Genomic DNA, 24,251 nt, shown 5'->3' with positions numbered 1-24,251 from the left:
GTAGTGCTTACATCTTACCTTTAATCGACTTCTGCAATTTTAGGGTCTTAATTAATTGTTAAAAAACCCTTAAATGACCATATATATACGTGCAGTTAGCTCCACCATAAATCGGAAAATGAATGATCTGAGTAAATAGGATAAATTACTGTAAATCCAGGAAAACTATTCCATCAAAGTTATGATTTATATTAAAATTTGATTAAAATGCCTTGCTTTACACTAAAAATAAATGAAATAAAATAATGCATCAAAATAATTGAAGGAAAATGAAGAACTTTGAAAAAAAATATTTGTATTTAACTCTAAAAAAAAAAGACCTATTTGTTATTGATGATCTTAAAGAAGGTAATCTATACGTGAGAAGAATTGAACAATCCAGAACATTGACAGGCATGAAACTTTCAAAGATTATTTCCATTAACTTCAGTAGTGAAATATTTTAATTATGAAAGAAATTATTATAATTAACGTTTAACGAGACAACAACGAGCTGTTCATATGTAAACATATAAATCAATGCAAATATCATCACAAAGATATTGGGCAATTGGTTAAACGAATTAAGATTAGAATCGTTTTGGTCTAAAGCCCTTCCCTGCTATATCGAAATTTGGCAAGACTTAATGAGGAAGCCAGGTATCAGTAGTGTGAACAAAGAAGAAAATATGGCGGAGAGGATGATTCTTAGCAAAAAAAAGTACCTTACTTTTGGGCTTGCTACTCGAGGCCATTATTATAGACATTGGGTTTAGGCCACTTCAATTCTTAAACAGACTGCCAATATGAATGAACATAAAGAGAGTGTTGGATAACTAAGATTACCTACTTTGTTTAAATATTTTTCAAAAACTTTACAAACTTTTTTTAAAAAATAAATATTTATTATTTTCTAATGAATACAAATAGTTCTTCCTTCAAATGTTACTGTTTTCATTCGTTTAAGTTCTTTAAGTGGCTTGGAGGCTGTCGACGCCTATGCACAGGAGTATACTCTTATAATAAAACCAAATTTTACCACCTTATATTCACCCCTTAGACTGATGTACATTGAAGATTGACGAACAATTTCAAAACAATATTATTTATTATTAGCTAATATATGTTTATTTATACATACGCTGTAGAAGCCATTATAACATAAAACAAAACATTTTTTACATATCCACAATCTCTGATCTCTATTTGTCTGAGTGAGAGGAGAACAAAAAATTCATTTTTTTTTATCCCTTGGATGATCTGCTTGGAATCATCTCCAAGTGGATTATTATTGCTGTTGTAATTAATTTTAATAACAAGTGCCGAGTGCAGTTAACTCATTGCCTAGTAAGTAATGAACTCTAGTGGTGATTTTAAGAACTACTAGTTTTCTTTCTTTAAGTGGAGTCGATCATCTTGTGGTATATTTTGAATTAAAGATTAGATGGTACTAACTGAATTATGGTATATAGCTTAACTGAATGAAATAAAAGATCTTTTGCCCAAATCTTTTTTTGTAATAATTATTGAAATAAGTGTTCATTTAGTTCGGATTGTTAATTTTTCTTAACAAAGTTAAAAATTATTAACGCAAGAGACTATCCACTGATGTACAGGATCAAATGTAAGGCACATCTCTTTTTTTTTTTATTTTAAACAAATAAAACTTTCAATTTAGTTCTAACTTATGTAAGAAATGCTCAGACATTTTGTTGCTAAAGCTGAAATTGATTCACACATAATTATGTTTACTGCATCATACAATTTTCAGTATAAGATTTAATTTATTAACCACGCTAACAATGTTAAACCTGTAACAATTGCTGAACTTATGATTTGCTGAGCTTTTAGTTAACTGCATAAACGAAGTATATTGGAATTTAAGCTTCCTTTTTTCAGAATTTCGAGTAGTAATTTATCAGCTTATGAACTATTTAAAAAAACCGTTTTTGCCAAGTTTTATCCTCATAAATTTTATGTAACCTCATAAATTTTGTAATCATTTTTTTTTAAATATTATTATGTTCAAGTCCAATTTGAACACTATACTTCAAGTTTTACCTAAAGACACTCCGAAGAATTTCACGTCTAATCTGGTAGGTAGGGCTGTAAAAGTGCTCCATTTTGAGAGTGCCACATCAAATCATCGGTTACACGGTGATAGGATGACCATTCAATTCCTATAAAATCTTTTCGTAAATTAAATTCGTGAATTAAATATCAAATTTTTGCGACGAATTCCACGCAATGAAGTTTTCTTAATGATAGATGGTGAATGAAAGCGTCTGTCAAGTGTTAAATGGGTTCTTAAAAAGAGTGCAACGTTGTGGTGAGCTAAAGTTCACTTATGTTCGCCATTCCCCGAAACATTAGCATCATCAATTAACCTTGTAGGTCCCAAGTGCATTGTGTTTGTGTTTGCAATTCAGTTTTTTAAGCGACTAGGCTCAGTAATATCCTTAAAATGACTAATAGCTCGTAAATCACCTTTACATAAGTGCAACACCTCAAGATATCGCTTCAGATTTATTTGGACGTATACCTGTAGCTAAATAATCTTGTATTTCCTGCAATGTAAGACCAGTAGTGTCGGGTACTAGAAATATAGACCCAGTTATAGCTATCAAGGTGAATACACAGAAGTATGTGAACACAATGGACGGTCCTGCACTGTTTAGAACTATGGCCGAGATCTCGATAATAATGAATCCGGACAGTGAAGATACAATACCGCAAAGACAGGTGGCTATGCCTTTTATTTCAAGTAGAAACATTTCTGATACAATTGCCCAAGGAGCCGTTGCAGTACCTGCAAAGTAAAATACAATTTTAAATAAAACAAATTTAGTTTTAACACTCATATAATTTTCTCTTACCTTAATTCACGTACTTAGATTTTCTTGAAATTTAAAATTTGTACTAAAAAGAAGGTGACCTCAAGTAGAACCTTCTTTGAAGGTAACCTCAAGTAGCATTATTTTTGAAATAAAAAAAAAAACTATGGTTAGGTCCCCGCAGAGCTGGATAATATCTTTGAGGTTTATTGTGTACTTGACCGGTTTCAGGAAGTATAAGGGGTGAAGAAGTCAGTAAGTGAAGTCGAAGTCTTCACATCCAAACTGATTAATCTACCTTCGATGATCAGTCGGTGTTACAACGGATAAAATCAAAGATGTAAGCTCCATTGAAGGTTCGATTAAAATGAAAAGACCATGAGACGTAAAAGAACATCTTCTAAAAAAAAGATTTTTCATAAAAATGAAAATTCAAGCAAAAGCCTTTTTCTATTTTTACAAAGAAAAGAAATTATTATAGATGTTCAAATAGTCAAGAGATCTTACCTCATCAATAAAGAACAGACACGAGTAACTTAACCAAAATTTACACCAATTCATATAACTTACCCCAGCAAACGAACACGGAATACAGAATGTAAGACAGAACTGGTAATGCAGAAAGTTGAGAGACGTCATATCCAGACTCTTCTAGGTAGAAATATACTGCAAGAAGTGCCTAAAAAAACATTTAAGTTTAACTTTTTAAAAACATTATTTAATTATTAAGACACTTAATGAAATTTTTAAAAAAATCAATCACTTGTACATAAAAGGTTATTTTTAAAATGCAAAGACTGTCAAGAAGGAGTATTTGGAATGGGATTATGGTAAATAAAATTCTAGGATGGCAAGTAGCGTAGTTACGCTACATTTTAACAGCCATTGAACGATTAAACATCGCGTTTTGGTTTTTTAATCGTTAATTCATAAGGGAATTCGAGAAGTGATAAGTAATAAGACCACGAAAAAAGTCACAATTTTGGGTAGGTAAAGAATTGCAGGGTTGAGAAAAAATTGAGTGCTAACAGACACAATTTTCTTTTGCCACTAATTATGTAATTAAAATTATCCTTGAAACTAGGAATTTATACCGAAAAATCAAAAACTATAAAAATACTTGAACAAATATTTGTAGATGAAAATGGCCAGCACAAGGGTCTGTGACATCTAATAAATACTAAAAAATATTAATGAAAATTAATATTACTTAAATAATATCAATGAAGAATTAATGAAATGTTGGGTACTGCTGATTTGTGTACCTTTTGGCGTTTAATCAACCCTTATACTCAACATTTTAAATTGTAAGTTTTTGTTAAGGTAAAAAGTCAAGAAACATAAAATTTATAAATTAAATGTGGCACATGCATGCAACTGATTTTTCAAATTTCAAATTTTACTTAAATATTTAATTCTTATAATTGTAAAACAATTATTGTGACTGTACATTACATTTAAGTTACACCAATTTTCGTTTCTTCTTCTTATTTCTATGCCTAAATTTACAATTTAAGACTTTAATTATAAACTCAAAACTTGAATTTGAAAAAAATAATTAATAATAATCAATTACCAAAGTTAAAGCAAAGATGTATGAGGTCACCACAAATGTTTTCTTCATAGAAAATCTATTCACAATGAAAGGAGTTGATATTCCAGCGAATAAGGTGGTAATTCCACCGATTATGGCTACAATAGAACCAGATATGGCTATATGTCCCATTTCGAATATAGTCTCTGCGAAAGTAGTTATTACATTGCATCCGCTTCCTTGTTGGATTAATAATATGTAAAAAGATATGAGAAGTGCTTTGAGGGTTACTTTTTGGAAAAGTAATTTAAATCCATCTTTGAATTTTAGTTTCAATTCAGCATTTTTCTGGAGAAAATAAAACATTATTAATTGTAGAGTACAGTTCATTATTATTTATTAATTTGGTGACATTCAATAATCCAAAGGCGAAAAAGATTATTGCCAATTTTTGTAATAATTTTTATAATTTTATTATTGCAAAGCTTTCGACCTATGGACTTGTGGTTATGCGTAAAATAAGAACCACAAATATGTATCTTTAAGGCTGTATTTCTTGTACCTTAGTACATACAATCTATTTTTTTACTTCCTAACAGCTCCTGGTGTTTTATGAAAAACTCACATGTGTCATATTGACAAAAACATGTGTATAATATTTAAATGAATAAAAATAAAATAAAATAGAAATAAATCAACTAAAACACATTTTCGCCTCGGAGGAGCCCGAGGCAGTCTCGTGCCAACAGTGGGTCGCCACAGCACCCCCCTTCCTAGCAGCGCTGCGTACCATAGCGCTGCGGGGTTTTGCTGATTCGCCCGAATCGTGTAGCGTGATTCTGTGTGGTGTCGATCGGGTGTGCTCCCAGTTGTTTCTCTTGGACCTGGGTAGGCTCTGGCGCCACTGATGTTATGACAAGGCCTGGTGTGGCCAGTCCATAGGCCGCCTTGACCCGGTCGATGGTGACCGTTTTACTTTTGCCCCGTCGGTCGATACATAGGGTCTTGTCAGTTCGTGAGAGTACGGGATATGGACCTTCATAAGGCGGAGCCAGCGGGGACCTGTGCGCGTCGATCCTAAGGAAAACATGCGAACAGGTTCCCAATTGTTGATGAACAAATGGTTTTTGGCGGGCGTGCCAGACCGTCGGTGCCAGGCGCAGGGCTCTCATAGACCTTTTAAGTTGTTGAACCACTTGTGGTTATGCGTAAAATAAGAACCACAAATATGTATCTTTAAGGCTGTATTTCTTGTACCTTAGTACATACAATCTATTTTTTTTACTTCCTAACAGCTCCTGGTGTTTTATGAAAAACTCACATGTGTCATATTGACAAAAACATGTGTATAATATTTAAATGAATAAAAATAAAATAAAATAGAAATAAATCAACTAAAACACATTTTCGCCTCGGAGGAGCCCGAGGCAGTCTCGTGCCAACAGTGGGTCGCCACAGACTAAAACAAACATCTCTAGGATGGTGGAACATATTATAATTTACATTAATTTGTAGATATATATATATATATATATATATATATATATATATATAAAACTATTATATATTGTTTTAGAAGAAATTGTCGTAAACTCGAAAACCAAGGCGTTCGTTTAATCGTCAACTTTGTTATTACTCATTAAATGGCTTCCTATGATCAACATCAACTATTCTTTCTACTTTCAAAATTTTATTGTTGTAAAATATCAATAAAATTTTACAAGATACATACATAAGAGTTTGTTCAAAATAGAAGGTAACAGCTCCTATATTAAATGCTGATAATTGAAAAGGCCAAACTAGCTGACTACTTAACAAAAAAAAGTCAAACATTAATGACAGTTTACAGTGAATTGGACCGCTCAATTATATCAAAAAAATTGTAATGTCACAAAAACATTACGGTGTGGGCACATGTACGAACCTAGACAATATAAGAAAAATTTGATAAAAAATAAACAATGTAATTACAAAACAAAAAGAAAATTATAAAGTGATAAACAAAAAAATACCTGAAAAAAAACAAGTCAAAAAATGATAAATATACAACACAAATACTAAAATAAAAATATATTAGAAAATAAATAAATTAATAGAAAACTTATTTACGACTTCCAAGACTTACTTTATTGTCCTTAAGAAGACCGCAAGAATGGATTGGGATAAAATGGGCAGTTCGGGACAATGCCAAATACCTGTAGAACAACGTAGGTGAATTTCGGGATGGTGCCCTACGTGGCGAACCACCAGCTCTATACTCCAACTGTGTTCTACTCTTTGTAGAATAATAGACACTTTTCGTACAAGCCCTCATCTACTCTCACCGCTTGATCCTCGTCGTTTTACTTTCGGAGTTGATCGTCCAATATACACCAAGTCCAAAAAAAAAAAATTATTCAAGGGTATCTGCATATCGTATTGAGCCGTCCTGACGTTATGTCCAGATACAAATATGGTTTAATTAATTGTTTCTATCCATTTTTATATAATTAATATTCTATCTCCATCTATAATAACCAGTTAACTGTTTATAACGAAGATATTCGACATGAAAAAAGTGTAAAATTTTGTGTTATGACGAGTATATTCGTCATGCGTCTTCAGTAGTGACCATCAGGGCCGGATTTACCTATAGGCTAACTAGGCTTCAGCCTAGGGCCTCAAGATCAAGAGGGGCCTACATTCAAATTGTTAGCAAAATTAAAATTACACTATTTTAAAAAACAGTGAACACTAAAACACTGAACCGAAAATAAGGTGAAATTCTTCACTTATGACTAATAAACAAATATAAAAATGTATTGGTTATGATCAACGCGTTCGGCTCATTGGGTCTGTTCGTTTTAATATATACTAAATTGCACCAAAGTATGGTTCATACGTTCACTGATTGCTATGGCAAATATTGACGTGCCTTATGCTACTAAGCTCTGGTAGAATGTTTCAACATGAAACAACATGTTTCATTTAACATATTGATATATATCACAGTAGTGATGTATTTTATTATCTCTCATGTAATTTACAAACTTAAAAATGGGAGGTGAAAGGGCCTCATAAGTAAAGCCTAGGGCCTCTTTTCATCTAAATCCGGCCCTGATGTCCATCGGCAGTTAATTTTGCAATTTTGGTTAAAACTAAAATAGATTCGTAAATGGATTTTTGATGTTTTTGATTCCTATTTATGTTAATATAAATAAATGAATAAATATTCATGAAATAAATAACGAAAACAATATAAAAGTAATTTCATTGTAACCAAATTTCATATCAAATACTCTGTGTTTGACGAATATATTCGTCATCGCCTATATTTGTACGACGCACGTAAGGGACACATTTTCCAACAAGGTCGAAACAGTTAACTGGTTAAATAATTAACAGTTCTATAAATTTAATGTCTCCAACGATTTGGCTTCTATGGTTTACACTCTATCGCTAAATTAGCGTGTGATTAAATATTTATTAATCATAGACGAGGCGTGATTGCTGGCATCACTACTAAAGTGTTGGTTGAGTTGGTAAACGCCTGTCGCATTAAATTGGTAATTCCTAATGTCAATAGATGTGTCCATCTTCCTTCAAAAGATAATGCAGTAATTAATGTCCCTTTTACTTCTCACAAATTCGTAGTCTGTTTACAAGTCTCTCGCAACCATAACTATTTCTTTTATTAAAGTGATAAGAGCTGCTCTAACACTACATTATATTTGTTCTACCACTTCAATTGCAAATATACTTACGTTTCCAAAAAGGCACAAAGGCTTTGGAGAATGGAAGAGCTTTCCAGAAAGCCTTAAAGATCTATAAATAAGCAGGCTTATTTTCCAGTTTTTAAAAACGCTGCTGTTAGAAAAATAAATGATATTATTTAATCGATTATAAAGGCTAGAAATATCTAAATTAAAATTTAGATACCTGTATATCTGACAACTGTCGATCAGCAATGTGAGATTTGATGCCTCCTCTGAACCAAATTACTGCCTGTATTGCTTCTGTTCTTCTACTTTTCATTATTAAATAATATGGACTTTCCGGGGTGAAGTAGAATACGAAATAGAAAACGAATACTGGAATCGCTGATACAATTACTAAGGTTAGATAATTGGTGTACGGACCAATGCAGTACTCAATTAACAATCCCAGCGCAAAAGAACACATATTTACAGAATTAACTGCACCTCTGCTTTTCACCTGAAAGAATAAAGTTTTTAAAAAAATAAATAAAGGAAGATTCACGTCTTTTTTTTTTGGAACTTAAGGCAAAAATTAGTTCTCACGTCAGCTATTTCAGCAATGAAGACTGTAGAACTTGGGAATGTACCGCCAACACCAAATCCTCCAATAATCCTACCCACATAAATCACATATACTTCCGTTGATGAAGCCAATATAATCCATGATATTAGATAGCATGTTGATATAATATATAATGTGGCTCGACGGCCAATTGTATTCAAGCAAAGTGCTGTTATTATTGGACCAAATGCTGCACCAAAAGAAAATAAAGAGCCAATCCAGGATGCTTGATCCGCGTTTATGGATATATCCATTAATTTTGGTATTGTTGGTGAAGGCCATGCTGTTACACAACCGCAACAGACGTATAACAGGTTCACTGCAAGTGTAAATAACAATGTTATTTAAAAAAATCGTCTCAAATAAATTTTATAAATTTCAATATACAGCCACGAATTAAGACTTAAGTAGCTATTTATTGATAGGCACCAGCATGATCTGGTGTCAATCAAATTAGATTTGATTAAGAAAGCTGGCAGGTTAAATAGAGCATTTTAGTTAACATTAACACTATCTCAATAACAACCTTACATTGAAATAACTAACTGGGGTAAACTAAATATAAACTATCATCACTAAAACGACTTTGCTAAGCCGAATGACGAGTAAAGTAACATTGGCGAGTAAGAATGAATCCTCAGTGAATGAATGAGACAGAAACGTTGTCTGGAGACCTTATGTACTCTGCTGCTTGGGCAGCTTCTATTGTTCTGATCATACCTGGGCTTTAGACACTCTTTCCAACTTTTGAATTTCCTAATCATGGTGACACTATAAGTACCAACAGTAAGTAATACTTTTGTGGGACCAATTTATGGTTTTCTTTTAGATTTTTTTTTTTTAACTTTGCCAACAATTTTTTTGTGGTACTCATTTTGTACAAAAGCAACAGTAGGTTGAAGCTTTGGATTACAGCTTATTTCTTTTTTACAGAATAATTTCACAATCTACAATACTTACCACATCCAACTGCAAAGTATAAGTTCTTCCTTGATTTAACCTCTACATCATGAAACGAGTAACGTCGTAAACCTTTTTCATTCAATTCCATGATTGAGAAGCAGTAAAAAGAGATTGAGAATTAATATTATCTTTTACGTCAAGCAGCTCCACCTTCTCTAGAATAGATGGAAAACAGTATTTATTTATTTATTTATTTATTTTTTAATTAGTTACAATAGGATGAAAAATTATTGCCAGTTTCAGTCATTATAAACTTCATTATGCCGAGCTTTCGACCTAGGGACTAGGTCATCTTCAGGGCTGTGGAACATATTTACAGTGTGTTAACAATTAATTATATTACAATGAATATGTATAATGTAACGAAAATTTAGAAAAATATTTACCTAATTTACAATGTCCATGAACATACAAGACACATCAACCCTCTAATGATGTAAAACAGTATATTGTAAATTAGGTAAATATTTTTCTAAATTTTCGTTACATTATACATATTCATTGTAATATAATTAATTGGTAATATAATTGTAAATATGTTCCACAGCCCTGAAGATGACCTAGTCCCTAGGTCGAAAGCTCGGCATAATAAAGTTTATAATGACTGAAACTGGCACTAATTGTTCATCCTATTGAAACTATAATTCAGTCACCTAAAATAATGAACAGTAAATTAGTTACATTTATATTAATTATAATATTAAAATAAGTAGAGGGTAAAAGTATAATTAGGTACGTGTTAAATAAGTATTTTATTTTTTAAATTTAAATTGAATATTTTTTAATAACTGCTCTAGAGCACAGCATAAAGCGAGAACATTAATGATCCAGGGATGAATTTTATCAATGGACTAGTAGGTCAAAAAAAAAATTAAAAAAAGAAAATGCAACAATAATATTAAAGTGTGAAGTTTTGATGGAACTTAGCGCTGCGAGAATTAGAAACTTCAAAAATAAAAAGAATGTTGAGGTCTTCATGGATAGTTTGGTTGCTAACTTAGAAGGGAACGTTTATAATATGGCAGAGAATTTGAGACTGTATCTGTAGGAACGTTTCGCTGTACCGTATAGATACAGATCCCTAAGTACATATCGGTACAAGAAAGGGCTAGATATAAACGTCATTTACTCTGTAATGCTAGTTTGTTGCATTTTTTTAAATTAGGGTCACTAGTAAAGTTCAGTACGTTTAAGTATTGTATGGGGTTCCCAAATATTGTCTGGTGCATTGCGAATACCGCACATTTTCGGATGATACAGGTAGGACTGTTGAACAAGAACACAGATGGAAGAGTATGTCGTTTAATGGTGAAGATGATGTACGTACTCTGATCAGCCAATAGTTTGATAAGCTCTGTGTGCCAAGATTCTAAGTGAAAAAAGATGACTAGGGCAGCTGACTAGTAAAGGATCAGAATATCTGGAGTGAATGGCGCGTCGCTAGCAAAAGTCTAAGGGAGAATTCGTAGGAATCGGATGCGATATACTGTGGAGCAGAGAGCCAGTTGCAACCACCTTACTCATCATTAAATTTTAACTAAATATTTATATAACCTCACCCAAATTTTAATGATAATAAAACTGATAATAATACTCACTCTAATTAAATGAACTCAATTAAATTTTCTTAGTTTTTAATTATTTAAAAATAAAATAATAAAATTTGAAAAGAAGTACTGTAGTTTAGAGTCAACAGCACAAACTAAACATTTAAAATAGAATTCACTTTGTTCAAGTTTTATATATTTAAATACATTTTGTTTTAGATAACTTAATGATGATAAATGGAAAAAAATTAACAATAATAGGAATTTGAAAAAGCACTTGCTTGTAAAGAATTGCCTCCTAGGTGGGGACATTTTTTACAATTGAAGGTCAATAGTTGTTGATATGTCATATTGTGCAGATTATGGGAGAAAAATGAAATATTTCTTATTATTTAGAAAAAAAAAAAAATTGTTTAACAGATCCATTCCAATAACTTGAGAATATTTCTGATAAGAAGAGCCAAGTAGTGTGCAATAATTATACTGAGATTTTTCAATTTCACATTGTGACTTTAACTTTTGTAGCAGTTTGTTTGATTGCTGCTTAAGTTGTTCAACTTCTTTTTTTTTTTATAATATGAAGCCGGTTTTGTGTTTTATGGACTTTTGCTTCATTAAGTTCTAATTAAGTAACTAGGAAAAAAGGTATCGTTCGTTGCTTTTGGTGAGTTATTCATTAATTCAGTATGAAGAAAAGAATAATGCCAATTATTCTAGAACTAGAACTAGCCCATCTTCAGGGCTGTGGATCATATTTTACAATTATAATAATTGTGTATTACATAATTTGAATGTTTACAAAAATTATTTACATTATTGGCAATATAATTTTTACATTGTTATTGTAAAGTTGGTGCACCTTCTGTCCTGTCCAAAATATGAATCACTCAGTTCTTTAGCAGACATTTTGCCGCTTATATGTCACGTTATCGGTTTCCGATACCGTGCCGACAGCATTCTCTTATTGCAGAAAATATTGTCCATCAATGATCATATGGATTTCGTAAGAAAGAGAAATTCAAAGGGCGCCGCTAGTTCCGATTCAGGAACCTACTCAATCTGATCCAATATTTCACACCAAATCTAGGCTTTTCCCATTGTGGTACTTATTGTCACAACTTCTATTCCATTCTAATTAGCAATTAGAGAAAGTATCTCACTTTCTTTCAGACGAATCCTAGTTTACCTGGTCTAGCCTATTTTCGGTAGGCTTTACATCTTTGCCTTTTTTTTGGCTAAGCACCTCTACCTCTACTTCCTCGAATGAATCCAGAAAAGCCCCTGATCAAGGTCTCCGAATCCGACAGAATTTTTATGTACAAAGGACTCCTCGGTGCAGTTTTGCCCTTTAGCATTATTGTCAAAACGGTCGCACATCTCAGCAGAACTTGTACCACACACTAGTTACTAGATCCATCTGTTTGCACAAATCGTAGATTTCTATTCTTTCGAAAAAGCTTAGTCAGACCCCTTTACTCTTCCTCTTCGAAACAAATATTTCTCATTTTCCGATAATAAACCTTTCTATTAAGATTCCTTTTATGGAACTTTAACCATTAAAGCAACTATTTAAAATTTATTACATTTTGTGGGTGACTACCACAGGTAATTTGCTGAAAACCAGCCAGCTTTTCTATTCTAGCACTAATGTATTGTCAAGGTTTGTTCAGGGAAAATCTCTGTAATTCTGCACCAGTAAAAGATTAAATCTGTTTCTGTAGAATGAATATTTATGTATTCAATTATTAATCGCATCTATTATTTTAATTTACAGAAAACTATAATAGTTTAAGGTAGCTGAATAATATATATAAATGAATAAAAAACTAAAAACCAATCCATTATTTTATTTAAAAAAGAAATACTTTTCTCCATTGAATAAATTCGGTATTATTTCCACCGATGATTGTTGAATTTTCCAATTCTTGTTTGGGACCTAGTGGCATCTGCTGGCTTAAAAAGAAACTATGTTTTACTCATTCTTTTTTTCTGAAATACTATGAAATCCTTCGAAAAATATTGTTTAAAATATTTGCTGAATTTAAATAATTTTATTCGATATTTAATTTTGGAGTTCGAATTAATAAACTATAAATTTCCTTGCTTTTTCTTGATTAAAACACTTTGTTGGTAGAGTTTGCCTGGAAATGCCCGCTAAATATACCACTTACAATAACTTCTTTAAGAATACTTGATACCTCTCCACTTCGTCTAAATTTGTGGTCTTTATCTCTGTTTTATGGAGAGAATTGAAGATGTAAAAAAATTTGAACACATATTTTAAAAGAATATTCTTATATCTGCAACTGCCACCCAAATTGTGTTATTACCTGGAAACCAAAGTTTACCCAATTTTCCTTTTTTTGTTCCCATAATGGTTGCGTCTTAATTAAATTCAGACAGTGTTACACCTACTCAGAATGATTTATAATTTCTTTTGTTTATTAATAACAAATAATTTAATTTTTTTCTATAATTTTTTAGTTACAATCTTACTATTACAAAATTTTTTTAGAAAAAATGTAGTCCTAAGCTAGAGGCTGTGGCCTAGCCTACGTTCTTACTAGCTTTCACCAACGTAATTTCTAGATTATAGTCAATATGAGTCAATTATAGTCAATTTGGGGAGATATTAAATTAAAAAAGATACAGTTTAAGGTAAAAAAATTGCTCAATTTATTTTTAATAATTTTTTTATAAAATGCTATGAATAAAAAACAGTTTTGTTTGCAAGTTAACTCATTATCACATTTATTATTTTATATTTGTCTTTTTATGAATCCATTTGAAAGTCATTAGTAATATTTACAGATTTTTATTTAAATTATCTAACTATTTGAGATCACAAATATTAAATTAAAAAAAAAAATGCAAATGTGTTATCTAATTCAAATAAGAATGTTAGATGTAATATTTTTAAAACAATAAAAAAGCATTCCCCTTATAAAAATAATAATACTGCATTATGCAAAAGAATTTCAAAGATGAGCCCTAAAAAGAAATTTTAAATACGTATATTCATAATGTGCAAAGTTGGTCCCATTTTGAATTGGCTGCTAATGACTGTAATCAGCAAGTTTAGTACGTGACAGAAACAGAAATGAAATCGAAATCTCTACTCCGAATTGATTAATCAACTTATGATGAAGTACGATATAGTCTGAGACCAGATAGGGAAACAATAATCATGCGTGCTACTATAGATAAAATCAACGATATTATCTAGCACTATGGGACTAACCACACTAGTTTTGGCGTAAATTATTTCAGAATTTCTCAGTTAAAAACTTCTCTTTTTTAAAAAATCTGGTTCATAACTTGTCAGGCCTTAAATTAAAAAGAAAGATATTCGGCTATGACCAGAAAAAGACTTCATAAAAACAATTTTTATTGGTGCTCTACGTTTTGGGTACCATGGGTGCTCTTCATCAGTAGCTTCTGGGGATTCTATTATCGTTTTCCAGAAACTCCGGATGAAGTGCATGTACAGTTCCTGAAACGTAGAACATCAATAAAGTTTTATATTCATTTATTTATTTTTCACTTTTTTAATGAAGACTTTCTCTGGCCATTGCCGAAAACTCTTCCACTCATCATTTATAATTAATTCATTAATATTTAAAAATTGAAATTGATGATTGTTAGTATTATACTACGATCAATAAGGCTTAGTACCGACGTCTTTTTATCTTTCGCTCTTCAAAAAGGAAAATCAGTCCCTTTGTCTAATAAAATTGAGATTCTTTGCTGATTAATTGTTGTGGCACACCCAAAGATTGAAATCATTCCTTCAGAAAAAGTTTTTCATATAACAATCTATTGTAATCCAGACTAAAGAAATTTCAGCATTGATAAAGAATTCAAGAAATACCTCTATTTAGATGGCTAGTTGAATGAAGAAGGACCTTAGTCAGATTAGTTTGATAAGGTCGCAGCCTCAAGGACAAAGGCCAGGACGGATGACGAAAACTTATAGGAGGAAATCCAGGTCCTACTTTATGAGGAGAATATTGTTATATTGTGCAGATATTCGTACATACGTTCTGTTGTTTGCACTATTTAACATTTAACTTTTGCCATACATGATGCAATACCTGCGAGGGAATACTTTTGCTTTATTACCCCCCGGATCTTCAATACTCGGACACCGTCACTCATCAGTATATCCAAGCAGACCCTCACTAGCCTTGAGTTTGCTTTGTAGGATTAGTTATCCAAAAAATCCACCTGGATACCTGAGAAAATGACAACTCTGGAATTGAGTGCTTTTAGATTATCTCAGCAGCATAAATGAAATCACCACAGAAACCAACCAACTCTTAATTCTTCTAAGTTGGCAACAATATCTGCTTGAAAGACTGTGGATAGTTTTCCTAGGTTTACCGAGGTACAACTCTTCGGCTTAGCACTTTATCCTGTGGCCCTAACTCTTTTTCCTAAGAGGTTTTCTGGTACCAAAACTTCAGTTTAAAGTAATTACTCACTTATTAGAAATTGCCACTTATTGATTATTTTATAGCCAAAATTATTTTGTAAACATTATCTCAGAAATTACCTGAATTAGAAAAGTTTTGATGTGGAAAAAAATAAATAATGAAACTGAATAGTTTTAAAATGAAAAAAAAAAGTAAAGCATTTACTTCCCAAGTTATCGAAACCCTCGATAAAAAATTAGGTGCGCCTCTGGGTATTTTCGACAACATTTAGCAATTACCTTCAGATTTTTGCGGTCGTTTTCCCGTGGCCAAATAATTATGAATTTCAGACAATGACAATCCTGTGGTATCCGGTACCAAAAACACAGCACCAAAAGTGATCAATGTTATAAAGAGGCAAAGCGATGCAAATACCGTGGTTGGTCCGGCCAAGTTTAGAAATTCAGCCGTTACTTCAATCACAATAAAACCAAATAAACAGGAGAACATTCCACACACAAATGACGCCATACTTTTCACTTCTATTGGATACATTTCCGCTAACATTGGCCAAGGAAGTGGGCCACAACCTGAAATCAAAATAAACTATTTTGATTTGTGTTTAGACTAAAATAAAAATTAAATTCAATAAATATGCTTGCGATGGAAAGGGTGCAGTTAGCTGAGATGTTTCAAATTAAATTACTAACCCAAACAAAAAAATATGTTGAATAGAATGTAAGCTGCAAGTGGTAGAAACCAAACTTTAGCACCGTCTGCCCCAGACGATTGTAGATAAAAGTACAAAGCAAGGAGACCCTGGAACAAGAAATTACTGTTTGAATATAATTGATGTGAAATAGAGCAAAAATCATTTACTGATAAGCTAAAACTAACTTACAAACTAACATTAGAACTGAACAAAAAATCACTAAAACATTACAAACAAAATTTACCAATGTTATAGCAACTCCAAATGCTGAGATTAGAAATGAAGTCTTCATGGAGAATTTACGCACAACAAACGGTGTCATAATACCGCCAACAAGATTTGTAAAACCTCCAATAATGGCACACATTGAACCCGTAACGGCAATATGACCCATTTCAAAGATATACTCGGCAAAACTGATGATTGCATTGTTTCCGCTGCCCTGTTGTATAATCAGCAAGTACAGTGATATTAGGAGTGCTTTCTTCGGGCCTCGTTGCCAGAGTCCAGATATTCCAACTTTGTTCTTTCTCAATTCAACACTCTCCTGGAACATTACAATTTTTATTTCAATAACTGTCCATCACTAACTAATTGTGAAAATCAGGGAAGAACTGCTTGATCTAAACTATAAGCCGTAAATTCAGGGTAGAAATTATAAACGCAGTATACATATGTAGTATGAGCGTCATTGAAGATGTTTTTCATTTTCTGGATCATTGTAAAATAGTCGATTTTACGAGAAAGAACTTCTTTGCCAAGATCGATTCAGAAAGAGAAATTCTGCTTCTGAATGGCTTTAATTGGCTGGCATATTGGGTATATCAAAATATCCGGGTCATACTTTCATGGAAAATTTTAATTATTAATTTACAATTCTAGCCCAAAACTTGTATGTAATTAGCATTCTATTGTTCACTCCACAATTCAATTACTTAAATTGAATAGATTTGTTTTCATTTTCTTTTTACAGCCTGATTTAATTGTTATATATTTGTTTTTGTTTTAAATTTACCATCCCTAATTTTGTAAAATATTTTGTTGTCAAAATAGCAGTCACAATCTCCTAGCAGATAATTGTTGTAATCATTTCAGTAATCACACTATTCACATGTTTTATTTCTGTTAATATATTTGCGATAAATTTTTCTGTCCATCTATCAATCAGTGATAAATAGTAATAAAGTTAAGAAATAATATAAATCAGAGTTACTCACATGACTCTTTTACAGCAATTTAAGCAAAAGAAAAACATGAAACAATTGCTAAAAACTTGGCGATTCTGCTCGACCGATTTCTTACAATTTTACTTACATAATTAATACCTAATTGTATTTCAAAGTTAAGAGTTGGCTCATAATACTTATACTTAAATGACAATTAAGAATTGAAGTTAAACTCAAATACTATAACCTAGAACTACCTACAGCCATCTATAGTTCTACATGTGACTGTACAAGTTGTAGGCATGATTTCGGCAATCAGCACAAAACGGCCTTGCCATTTAATAAACTTCGTGATGTTACATAAAAGGTATTAATATCTAGTACAATAAATTGTGACAAATATAATTCGGGTTAATTAAAAGATATTAATTTGTAAAATTAATTAAATATACGGAGAGCTTAGTAGCATATACTCTTCTATACTCTTTATTGTTAAACGTTATCAAAATGGTTTAATTAGCTTATCTGCCCATAAATGAGCATATGTGCAATTTACAGCTCTCGCTACTAATTATTATCATATTTTTTTTTTATAATTTAAACAATTTTTTAATGATATTCGAGGAAATTCTTTGACAGCACCTGATGTCGTAATACGACTAAAAAAAACACAATTACTTTCACTTATTCGCATTAAGATGTCAACTTACTCTGAAAAAAAAAAAAAAAACAACCAAAATTACTTAACACTTGTGACATTCAAGATCGAATAAAAACTTCCTACTTGAAATTTACAAAAAAAAAAGTTTACACGTTTTTCAGCACACTCGATGAACAATTTTAAATGTGTTAATTATCAGGAATAATTTTAATCGTGGCAAAACGAGATTGGAAAAAATAGCTAATGTACAAGAGTTTAGGCTAGACACTTATAATTAATAAGAATTAATCAGTTTAAACGAACAAATAGCTACCACGTGAATTATAATTTAAGTGATACATAGATAGGAATGTAGTTTCAAGGTTTTTTTCGTACCAAATTTTAAGAACGGAAATTTTATTATCTTGAACACTTCTCATAATCAATTTTATTTTTGGGTTAAATAAAAGTAAAGATCTGGGGCTGAATATTCACATGATTATCTCTTACCGAAATGCACGTAATTAATTTTGTTTTTTTAATTTACAAGTTTGTACCAAAAAAGGGACTTGATTTAATGTTTTGTAAAAGGATATTGTTTAAAGGAAACTAGACTTGATAGCCACTAAGAAGGCCTTCACCAAAAGCAATATACAGTGAAGGAAATGTATTAAACCAAAGGATAAACAGGCGTAAGATGTTATGTCCAAGTTCAGTGGATCCACTGTGACATCTGGCTAGAAAACTGTAGAAATTTTTTTTTATTTTAGAGTTAAGTTAACCACAGACCCAATTTACCCTCGCAAAAACACCAGAGCAGTTCGTAAAATCCACCACTTTCGTCAAAATAGAACCTGCTATGATTTCAACACTGAAAATTTTAATTTAAAAAAAATAATTAACTCTAACATTATCTTACCTCAATGCTCGTTAATTCCTTTTGCACTGAATATAACTGGTCAGCGCCTCTGTACCATTTAAGCGATTCAATTGCTTCAGCTTTTCTATTCTTGATCAATAAATAGTACGGACTTTCCGGTATTAGATAGAATAGTGCAATAAAAACTATAATTGGTATTACTGAGATTGTTGTCAAGACAAAGTAAGTGGTGTAGGGGCCGATACAGTATTCCATTAGAAAACCAATAGCCATTGTTGCTTGCGTTACAGAGCCCAACATTCCTCTGTTTTCGTCCTGAAACAGTAAAAAGATATAGGTATAGAATTTATATAAAATAACAAACAATAGGATAAAAGTCATTTTAAAATATTTAATTGAACTATTTGCTTTTATCCTTACTGGAGTTGCAGAGATAACTGAGGTACACAACTATTTTTGAGGTTAGCGAACATACAAGCAAAATTCTGACTCTCCCAACCCAAACGCAAAACTCTCATACTTACACACTGAACACTTCACAGGTGTTCCTTAAATTCTAAATGAATAAACCTAGATATTTCGGGATGTCCCAATAGTTCTTTTGGTCGAATTAGTTTTGGTTATACAATTTCGCTGTCTGTGCAATACAGACTGTATAGAAAATTTAAAAAAAAAGGGCCCAAATAAACCATTAGTGAAATCCCCCGATTAATCTGTTTTGATATCCCAGACTGGTGCACATAAGTACAGTTCATGAGAGTCGTCAAAGACGTGTTTCCGTCTAGGACTATGAAATGTAAATGTGCATTGAAATGATTAGAAGAATAATATAACCCACTTTCCAGTATCCGTTCTGCAGCTAGCACCTGAAATACTTGATTTAAGAGACTGACGACCCCTAAATTTCAGGCTCCTTTCCACAAACGAGTTAAAGCCGAAGTCGCAAACTATTTCTAATTATCTTTTATCTAGCCCAATGTTTACAAAGGTCGTAGTTAAAGACTCAGCAAACTTTCTTTACAAACAGAATTGGTATTTTATGTGGAAGGGAGATATAATAATGTTTTAAAATATAAATCGATTAAAAGTATCCTTTTTTATATTATTAAATGTTTGACAACATCGAGCAAGTTCTACTCAGCTGATGTTACAGATTACTCGTTCTTTCTCGTATCTTAATTTCTGAATGATATTTTTTGCCTTACGAATAAAATTTTAGCATCATAAAGATAAGATAAAATGATCTGACTTACATCCGTTATTTCTGCAACAAAGACTGGACCACAGCTGAACGTGCCACCAACGCCAATTCCGCCAATAATTCTACCCGCATATATTACATATATATTAGTAGATACAGCTAACGTAATCCAAGAAATAATATAACATCCGGCTAAAATATATAAAGTTCCTTTACGTCCAATATTGTCCAGTCCTAGGTATGTTATAATTGGACCAAACGTTGCACCCAGTGAGTATAACGAGCCAATCCAGGAAGCTTCCTCATGTGTTATAAATTTTGATAGCTTGGGAACCGTAGGAGAAGTCCATGCCATAACACAGCCAACACCAACATAAAGTAGATTCACTGTAAACAAAGTAAATTAACTGTACTAAGAAGAAAAACAAATTCTTAATATAAGTAGATCATATACATTAAATTAAGGAGCCGTAAAGGCAGGCACCGCAAAATCAAAAATATTATCTAGCTGAGGACTTAAACGTATTTTCAATAGATATTCAAACATTAACCATTAAAAAAAATAAGACAACAAATAATAATAATAAAAAGCTTTGGACTTAAATATAAGTTACTACATGTAAGTAATATTTACCCAGATAGGTTCAAACTTTAAGCAAGAAATGGTTAACAGAATATGCAACAAATATAACTCAAGCTTAAAGTTGTAATGGCTTGTAAACTCCACACAAAAATAATTTTATAAAAACTAAAAGAAAATTTTAAAATGAAAGTGAAATGTATTTAGTTGGGTGAATAGCACACGATGTTAAAGGTAATCGTAGGGACTATTTCTTTTAAAAAAACTGAAACTCGCTTAGGTAAAAACGCACATTGGCTTAATGGATTCCGATTTAAACCTTAGTATCTTAAATTGAAGAAATACCAAAACTGAATACAATATTTCAGAAAACCTAAGTATTCTCGTTTTTAGCTATCCTGTAAACATACATACATTCAACAAGACCATTAGCTAAATACAATTATTTTCATGTTTCTGGAATTTGCGAAAATTAAAGGTTTTCAAAACGAGGACAACTGTTAAAAAAGTTTTATCAGTCAGGTGAAAACAGTTGAAATAGATTTCTGAAGAAGTGCAAGGGCAGTTTGAGAAAAAAGGGAGAAAAAAATGTGAATATCCACGACCAGCTAAGAGAATTATCAGTAATATACATGATACCTCCAAAAAAATATCTCCAGAAAATGGATTCCTTCAGAAAAGATCAGACGAGCAAGAAATAGAAGGTCAGACTTAGAAGAGAAAATGGTTGGAAGTCTACAAGATGAGAAATAGAAAGTGATTATGAGGAGACTCTTGCTGTAAACGTGAGTGGTGTAAATAAAAGAAAAAAATTGAAGTTTGAAGATTGATTACAAGTGTATATTATCCAGTATAATAGCTGTTGAAGTTGTTTATAACATTATATTCAAGTGATCAGTTTTAATAACAGTATTGAATTGAAAAATTTAAATGTTTATAAAGTGAAATTAATTAAAAAAATTTCCACAATAAACATATTTGGATTATTATAATTTTTTTTTTCTTTGGCACATCGACTGCCAAAGGTCATTAGCGCCTATTATTATTATTATTTTTAATTTTTTTTTTTGGCGCATCAACAGCTGAGGTCATTAGCGCCCGGAGCTTTTTCCAGTGCACTGCCGGCCTCCGGACAGTGTTCTCTCGTTACAGACAACACTGTCCATCACCGGACAGTGAGCTGTAAGAAGCTCCTAGGAAGAGAAAATCTAAGGGTCAGCTGCTGGATTCGAACCCGGGACCTCCGCGTGGGAGTCCAGTATGCTAACCTCATAGCTAATCCCTTCACCCCTTCCCTTATTTTTTTTTTTTTTTTTTTGGCGCATCAACAGCTGAGGTCATTAGCGCCCGGAGCTTTTTCCAGTGCACTGCCGGCCTCCGGACAGTGTTCTCTCGTTACAGACAACACTGTCCATCACCGGACAGTGAGCTGTAAGAAGCTCCTAGGAAGAGAAAATCTAAGGGTCAGCTGCTGGATTCGAACCCGGGACCTCCGCGTGGGAGTCCAGTATGCTAACCTCATAGCTAATCCCTTCCCCCCTTCCCTTATTATTATTATTATTATTATGGTTATCTTTATCTCTACTCAAATACTTTCTCTCCGCGTGAACAAGCCCTGTTCATTGCTAAGGGCCGCCTCACCATGATGGTAGCAATAAATAACACTTAAGGTGAATTTTACTGAATTCACCATCTCTGTGGTTTTTTTAAAAAAAAAATATTTTTTAAAAAAAAAAAACATAGTTATGCCGTTTATCAGAACAATGTCCCCTACGATCCGATTGACTGAAAAAGAACTGGAATTGAAGAGGTTAAAAACCTGAAAGCCCCTCTGGAACAGCCGCATAAAAGCAACTGATAGTATAGCCACTCGTGATTTTTGTGGCGTCCAGAAACACAGCGGAGAACCCCCCGGGAACTGGTCCCCAATTATACTAAGATGGCCTTGCGGAGCGATGACTTGAGCAGGCCTGCCTATTGTGCTATTGTAGACCTTACCCCCAACCAGTATGGTTGTGCTTCTTGAATTAGTGCCTCTATTGTTAGTTGATGAAATGTGTTAGCAAAAAAAAACGCCCTTAGAATGACTAGGATAGGGCGATTGATGTGAGAAAGGTCATGAGCAGCAGAGGGTGGAAACTTCTACAAGGGCGGAATGATCAAGAAGAAAAATTTCGTTGAACATTTTTCCCCCCAAAGAGAAGAGTACAAAGAGAGACTGGAGCTTTTCTTCGGTCTGACAGATTTCCTCACAGGACATTGTCGATTTAAAAGGGTAACTAATAGAAACTGGGTCTAGAAAGCGATGGTGAGAATAAGGACGAAACTCCAATACACCTATCTGAGACGCCATTATTTGAGAAAATTCAAAACGTATTTCTATGAAAACTTCTCAATCAAAATACTTCCTCGAAGACAATAACAAAAAAAAAAAAAATTTTAAATAGTTTTAAGAGTTTTAAATATTTATTTAATATTTCAACTGAATATTTGGCGTTCAAATGCAAAACTTGTTCTCTTGTAAACGTGCCTTTTATCTGTAAAAATTTGGAAAAAATAAGGAAAATAGGAACAAAAATAAAAATGGGGAAAATTATTAAATATTGCTATTTTATAAAACACAATTATTTCTCTTCTGACCTTTAAGTGGTTTTTCCAAAGATAAAATGCATTATGTACTTGAAAAGTATGTGGGGAAAAAAGTGCCTATTTCGTCCCATTTTTTAAAATTTTTAATGGAAAATTTTAATCGAGATTGTTTATTTATTTAATTAATTTTTTTTTTTTATCAACTAAAGTAGCAATTTCAATTTTTTTAAATTAAATGCTCATCATGTTTGCAAAGAGATAAGTAACTAATAAGCTACAGTAAGTCTGGTTTAGACTTTGGAACACTATTTTTCTTACGCTAATTACAAATTTTCGAAATTATGGTTTTACCAGGAGCATTAGAATAATAAATATGAAGAAATTATTTTAGCTCGATCTATTTCTCTCTAAGACACACACACCAACATTGCGTAGACCTTGTCCTAAGAAATACTTGTCTTGTTGTGGAAAAAAAAATCAAAGATGCAAAATCGTACAAAACTAACATTTCGTATTGTCCTAATACTAAAATTTTTGCTGAAATCTGAAAACTGAAAGACGAGTCGTTTAAATCTTTTCAATTGTTTTTTTTTTTCATTATCTCTCCTACATTATTCTTTAAATTTTGTTACCCAAAATCTTTTTCTGTCTATTAAATTCAAAAACTCACAATTTCACTAATATTTTCTTGAAATAGTGACGACAGATAAAAAAAAAATTTAATTCAAAGTACCTAAATATGAAAAAATTCCATTTCTTACTTACCTACGGCAACAGCGAAATACAATCTAATCCTGGAACCAGATGCAACTGCCTCCTGAACCTTACCTTCCATGGTTAGGCAAGGAAATAAGCTCATCACTGCATGATTGCATCCTCAAAATTTCTTATCTTGGTGTTTTATTATTAAAT

General features: G+C 32.1%; 1 protein-coding gene across 1 annotated transcript; it reads right to left on the bottom strand.

Annotated features, from left to right (window-relative positions):
- Positions 1-275: 275 nt before the first annotated feature.
- Positions 276-24,251, bottom strand: LOC141446583 (facilitated trehalose transporter Tret1-like). Its single transcript, XM_074113124.1, has 11 exons — positions 24,105-24,251; positions 20,223-20,557; positions 19,009-19,284; positions 16,528-16,830; positions 16,282-16,390; positions 15,865-16,161; positions 8,628-8,965; positions 8,266-8,541; positions 4,390-4,695; positions 3,384-3,492; positions 276-2,788 (listed from the first exon to the last, which is right to left on the bottom strand). The coding sequence occupies exons 1-11, from the start codon at positions 24,196-24,198 to the stop codon at positions 2,487-2,489; spliced, it is 2,745 nt and encodes a 914-aa protein (XP_073969225.1). The 5' UTR covers positions 24,199-24,251; the 3' UTR covers positions 276-2,486.

The sequence above is a fragment of the Rhodnius prolixus genome, unplaced genomic scaffold (genome assembly GCF_049639745.1).
Source record: "Rhodnius prolixus isolate KJV_2025 unplaced genomic scaffold, Rpr scaffold_7, whole genome shotgun sequence".
Taxonomy (NCBI): Eukaryota; Metazoa; Arthropoda; class Insecta; order Hemiptera; family Reduviidae; genus Rhodnius; species Rhodnius prolixus.
This window is presented reverse-complemented; position numbering and strand designations above follow the sequence as displayed.

What these genes read in the sequence shown, in the direction of transcription:
- LOC141446583 (XM_074113124.1), bottom strand. Translation starts at nt 24,198, where the DNA reads ATGAGCTTATTTCCTTGCCTAACCATGGAAGGTAAGGTTCAGGAGGCA. An exon ending in CAACATATTTTTTTGTTTGG is followed by an intron (nt 16,162 to 16,281) that starts GTTAGTAATTTA and finishes TTTTGATTTCAG; the next exon opens with GTTGTGGCCCACTTCCTTGG. An exon ending in GACAGTTGTCAGATATACAG is followed by an intron (nt 4,696 to 8,265) that starts GTATCTAAATTT and finishes TATTTTCTCCAG; the next exon opens with AAAAATGCTGAATTGAAACT.